A 6,326-nucleotide genomic window follows, 5' to 3' on the forward strand; every position below is an offset into this window, starting at 1 on the left:
CACATACACAGCGGTTGTCATGTCATAAGAAGAAGCCCAGCGGATTGGCTTTGATTCTCCCCTCCCCTTTCCTCCCTGCTCTCCCCTCTTGCACAGGCTCTTTGCGCGTCATTTGATTTTCTTATTTAACAACCAACCCTGAAAATGCGTAGGAAGAAAGATGTCTAAATATAGATGCAGCCACAACAGCTCGCACCACGAGCGCACAGCAAAAACTCTCTCCAACACCATGAGGAGACAAAACAGAGTGACGCTTGGCTGTTTGCTGATCATTACTGAGAGCAGTGATTAAAAAGATAAGACGGTGAATTGCTTTTGTGTAAAGATTTACAGCAGTGAACAAATATCCAGCACACTTGTTTCATTTCAGGGTTATGTAAAATGCAGCACGTAAGCAAAACATTCGGGTTCTGTTGACAGGATGTTTCTGAGTTCATGTTTAAAAAGTGTCTGGATCATGTTTTTGGACAAACAAGCTGCTAAGGCAGCGCCCAGTGGATATGATAAAGCAAAAGTCAGGAATACATAAAGAGCTACAGTAAAAGTAATACAGAGGCAGAATGAGAGGCAGGCTGAGTGGGATTAACATGTGAAAAGTGAAGTACCAGTTAGCACTCCATTTGAGAGGCCAGTATCATTATCCTCTCACTGGCAAGGCAGAAAAAACACACAGTTCAAGTGGAATTATAAAGCTCTCTCAATGAGAGTATAAAGTGAGTTCAAGCCTCTCTTGATGGCCCTCCAGTGCGATATGGGAGCGATGCCCGTTTGCACCTCGAGTGTGACAACTACTTTGACCTCACACGGTTCTCTCAAAAATCATCACATGAATTAAAGGTGCTTAAAGCTTCAGTAGTGATGACATCTATCATGTCTGGCTGCTACTGAATGTTTTCAATGTGATCACCTGGTCAATGATGTGGGAAGCCAGTGTGCCTGCCAGAATTCGAAGATCGTGGAGCTATAATACGCCTCCCACATCAATGGGTCAAGGATCAGAGACAACAGAGATGAGTTTTTCCGGATGTCTTGTGCATGTCTGAACTCCAGCACCTGACATACTGGCTGAAATTTGGAATTATATTTGTATCAGGGCCTACAGAGTCAGTCTGACTCTATGATTAGCTCCAGAATCTGCTGACAATTTAAGGCATGTGGCAAATGAATCTGCGAGGAGGGCCGAAGCAAGAAGTGAAAGTGCACACTTATGGCAAGATGTGGTTTCAAAATGGTATGCCAGTAAAGACATAGGAAGTAAGACTGCTGATCAAGACAGCGCCCCATGGCCCGCTAGCTCCGCTTAAAAGCTTGGTGAAAGACATCCAGACATTTGACTCTGTATTTGACTGTTATGTAGACGCCCGATTAGCATTCACCAGCTTTTCGATCAGTTCAAACTCCTTTGTTCTGATTTAAAAAACGAACCAGAAGAAAAGCTAAAAAGAGCTTGAATGTATTGTTTTAATGTAGGTTACATATTTGAGGAATAAACTGTTGAGCTGCCTTATTCATAAAGGTTGCACTGACAAATTCTTTTTTCTCTTGTCCCCTCACAGGGGGCTCAAAGGTTAAAGACAGGTACATAACAGCAACTAGGAAGCTCGTAGACTCGACCACATTTCTATAGTGTTTAAAATGTCTTGAGTTTTAAAAACGGACAATAAATATGACAGTAGACAGCAACTGTACTGTCACTTAAAGGGATACTTTGATTTTCAACCGGCTTTGTATCATGACAATGTGAGTTGTATGTGTGAAAGAACTCTGGTAAAATGCATTCCATTTTGTCAGCGCCCAGATATCTCTGTTCATTTCCTTGCTCAAATCCGCCTGATGACGTGATTTTTGGCTCTGGGTCTGTTGCTTGAACTACAAAAAGTACTTCTGCTTCACAGACATGAAGAGTATAAAATGGATTGTGAAAGAGAGCCGCCCCTCTTTCGCTCTCTCAAACTCTGATCAAACGGTAAAGCTAGGCATCAAATATTAACTGAGATTCTGTTACTGTATTGCCAGTTTCTCACCTAATATGTTTTAGTTATATATTTTAGTATTTGTGAACAGGAAGTGGATGCCATACTGTTTCCTGTATTGTGTAAACTGAAAAAAACTGAACTCAAACAGCAAAACTAAGCAGTGCTGAGCAAATATAAACCAAGGTTCTGCTGCCACGTTGCCTGATTCTCGCCTCAGTCTTCAGAAACATATTTTGACTTATTGTTTACTGTCACCTACCAGCATACGCATTTATGGGTCTGGTGTGGCAAAGTGCATTCTGGCAGCTGTAGGTTTTCTACCTCTTGAGCAAAAGTGAATGCCAGAGCCACCTTTTCTCATCATGTAGCACCAATTTCAAAAGTATTTGCTTCTCTTTACTGCATAGACAGCCTAGTTTTATGAAAAGACCATCTTTTAAGCAGTAAAATACTTCTTTTAGTAGAGTCTGAATCAAAGCAAGAGGAACTACTCGTTCATCTGCTCACCCTGTATCTACGCCATACAGGAATAAGAAAGTGAGAAAGAATAACGCGACAGTAAAAGATCTTACAATTCAAAATTAACAAAACCATTAAAATGGAGCATCACCTGCAGCTACAGTGAAAGGAAGATTTTAGCCTCACACAGCTGAGTAGAGACACCAAAAAAAAAATAACAAACCATGATATGACGTACACATTACACCAAAAATGTAAGTGGAACTGACAAAGGTCTGTCTGACAAAGTAAAAAAAACCCTGTAACACTTCTTAAAATGAATCAACAACTCAGCTAATGCATAATCAGACCAACAGCAACTGATTAGATCAAGAGAAGTTTCTGAAAGTTTTGACTTGAGATGTGACCAAAGATATTTCTACTCATATGTTCTCAGACAAGTTGATCACATTTTTGTCACATCCTATCTTTACTTTGGACATTTGGACAGACAAATAGCTTTATGCACAAGCTACATATGTGCTGTGTGATGTGAGGCAAGGCTGATTATCAGAAACAGCTTGTCCGTTAGACAAAAGTACAGTTATAATCAGTGAAAATAAGACTTAAAAAATGTCATAAATATACCTTTAAGATCTACATTTAGCTGTGCTGTAAACCACAAAGCATCTACCATACCTGTTTCCAGTGAGCAGTCTGAGGCTCTTATCGTCTCCACTGCAGGAAGTGGTAGCTTTCAAATCAAAGATTTCTAGTTGTTCTGATCCTCAAAATGCAGAAGGGAGGGACGCTAAACTTTGCTAAACCACAAACCAGCTAAGCTAACTCGAAGCAACCAGACCCACTGTTTCCACTTCTGACTTTCAGGGATACCCCCTCACAACGGCCTCTAGCTACAGGAAAGTGACCTCAGAGCAGTTTTAATAGCCTTCAAGAAACATGTGAGAGCGGCATGGTGTGCCCATTGTCATGTAGAACAATGCCGGTTCAAAAATTCACCCATAAGACAGTGTAGCGCAGGAAGTACTCTGCCAGATCACATCCTGTTCCACGCAGTGACGACAGGGTACGCATGACAACGGATGAAGAAGAGCTGAAGTACGTAGAGCACAACAGGCCGTGAACTTCACATTTCTTTGTGCAAACTACTCAAGCAGACTATGTTCTTCTCACCAGACATGTTTTTTCACTCACACTCACTGCACTAAAGCAGTGGGGGGCTAAAACGGACAACACACAAACTGATCTGATCTGGTTTCTATTTCAGTTTAATACTTTGAATGTTTCATTTAATACTGGGCTTCTTTACTTGAGCCTGTGAAAATTTGTTCCCACACAGTAGCTTGCCAACTTGCACCTCGTGCCTGCCAGCCAGCTAAGAATCTACCAAATTATTTTGTGGACATTATGAAAATGGATAAAAAGCTGCGCCTGAAAACATGAGATTGCTTTGTCATCTTGTTCTATTTCGTTTTCCTGCAGACTTTGATACTACCATCACAAATAGAGCTTTTGCGCTGCTACCTGGCCTGCTGGGGCAAACAATGTGACAGTAACAAGACTGCAAATACACTGTAACTCTATGTTGCTTCTTGACCATTGTGAAGGTCACTTGAAAACCAGTTCAGCCAGGCTATTGCGTCTGTTGTGTGACTGAAACTAAACGCTCAGAGCTTTCTGGAACATTAGTTTTTAGGGGCAACGGCACAATTGTTCGTGGGGTGTTCAGTTATACAGAAATAAAACAGACATGGATAATTGATAGCCTGGAGCCAATCAGGAGTGGATATTCCTTTTATCCAAGGTATAACGCTTAAATAAACCATGAGCAAGAAAACCCATTTACCATCTATCATGTCTCTAGAATGTCAGTATGTCTGGAGCCTATACCAAAGATATATTGCTCTACTTGTGGGCATTTACCTTGTACTATTCCACTGATTTCCACAACTCCACGTCTAATTAAAATGTCCTGTATCCGCCTTTTATACCCCATGCCAAGCCCCTCTTCCCATCAGCCTCCTCAGCAGAAGCAGGGCCTGTTGCCCCCTCATGGCATTGTTACTAACAACATGAAGCTGGACTTTCCATGACATGACTCCTTCAGTCATCTTGCAGCTGAGAATATTACAAAAACAATAAGTGACTGTAAACATCCCACGGGTGGAAACATGCAGGCCTGAGATAAAACTGACCCTTTTAAAAATGACTATAACAGCGTCACAATAAAATTCACATGATGAGAAAGAATTTTAAAAAAAAGAAAAAAAAAAGATAAATAAGTCCCACTTTATATAACAAAAACATTTTGAATCTGGATTTTATAATTTAACATGCAAGGATGGTTGTAAGGCTAGAGACAGAAAATACTGAGTGCATCCTTCGCATGCTACCAGGCATGACTTCTCCATCACACTGCCTACTATAGTAGGATACACTGAGGCCCTACAAAGCCATGGCTCTTGCGCAAAGCAATGTCAAGTCATCCCAACACGACTGGACCGAATCCGCATCCAGATGCAGGAAAGCAGCGCGTAAATCAACCCTGCCTGCTTAGGGGGAGACAGATAAAAAAACATGGAACACGTCGTACATTTCATTTTGCGTGCCTATTGTGGGCTGCACATACAAAATCCTGTGCAGGGAACAGAGCATAAATTATAGCAGCATCAGATTATTGAATGTGTGCCATTAGGCCAGGCTGGATTCAGCTGCACAGCACGGTGATGTGAACTATCCGAGGGGCTCCTGACAAATATTTCCACCTAGAGAAAGAGGTCACACAAATAACTGTCACATCTCAACCGTTTGGGGATCTTCTGCAGAAATAATGAAGGCAAAATCATATTTGAGTCATCTAGCCCTCAATGCATCGCCCCAGCAGTGTACTGGAAGCGACAAAATGTGCTCAGCTCTCTGACACTCAGATAGGGCGCCTCGCTTGCAGCCAATATTCAGCCTATATGAGGCGGACATAGTGTTAGGGCTTCATGACTCCGCAATTTGACTACACTGCTCTCTATCGCAGGACGGGGCTGTGACAGATCTGAAAAGCTGGTTACCTCTAAAGTGCGTATTTCTTGCTGTGTGAGGTCGTTGGACGCGGCGCATTTGGTCCGGAGCCCCTGTAAACTGGAGATGGAGATTTCAATCATATTCTGGATGAGTTCGCATTGATGTAGTGCGGCCATCGCTGCGCCACCGCCGCCGCTATCCCTCTCCGGCTGCTCATCACTCTCGACCATCTTCCCACCTTTAGCAGACACACTATCCATTCCTCAGCATTGGGCACGGCTGGAAGGGCTGGAGTCAAAACTGTTAAGCTACAATAAGACACATGCAGCAGTCCAGCGACGCAGCGACCTATTGTGGAAGTTAGCTGACAGCAAATGTCCCCAGCTCCTAATGTGGAAAAGTCAGGATGCAAAACGAAATGTATTTTTTGAAACAAAGCGAGATGCTCGACGGTAAACTCAGGCTGTGGAGCGCTCCGAAGTCCAGCAGTGCTCGACTTGTATTTTCGGTCCGTGTAGGCTACCGACGACAGGCTACTCGCTTCCACCGACAGCTCTGGCAGAGGCTTTCACCGTCTGTCAGCTGTTGGGAACATCATGGGGCGCGGTGCAGTCTGGGAAATGAAGTCATAGCCTGCAGGTCACAAAAACCGCACTCAACGCTACATCCCGTTAACTTCCCCCGCCCTCTCGCGCGTGTTCTCACACGCACACAAATGAATTGTATGTACAATTACATTTAATAACTTTTTAAAGTAAAGTTAAATTATTACAGCAAAGTGTGTGGCACCATTATCTAAAGCAGAAACAGAAAAAGCACTGTTGTAGATAGTAACATGAATTATGGCTGCATTCCATTTAGGTGCTTTGTTTAGGG

General features: G+C 42.7%; 1 protein-coding gene across 3 annotated transcripts in view; it reads right to left on the reverse strand.

The window, feature by feature from the left end:
* ksr1a (kinase suppressor of ras 1a) overlaps positions 1-6,016 on the reverse strand; it is a 35,635-nt gene extending 29,619 nt beyond the window's left edge. For all 3 annotated transcript variants that reach the window (XM_050040807.1, XM_050040805.1, XM_050040806.1), the window contains exon 1: positions 5,498-6,016. In XM_050040807.1, coding sequence (XP_049896764.1) covers positions 5,498-5,710 — 213 coding nt within the window. In that variant the 5' untranslated portion in view covers positions 5,711-6,016. The remainder of the gene's footprint in view (positions 1-5,497) is intronic.
* Positions 6,017-6,326: the final 310 nt, after the last annotated feature.

Source organism: Epinephelus moara, chromosome 3 (assembly GCF_006386435.1).
Source record: "Epinephelus moara isolate mb chromosome 3, YSFRI_EMoa_1.0, whole genome shotgun sequence".
Lineage (NCBI taxonomy): Eukaryota > Metazoa > Chordata > Actinopteri > Perciformes > Serranidae > Epinephelus > Epinephelus moara.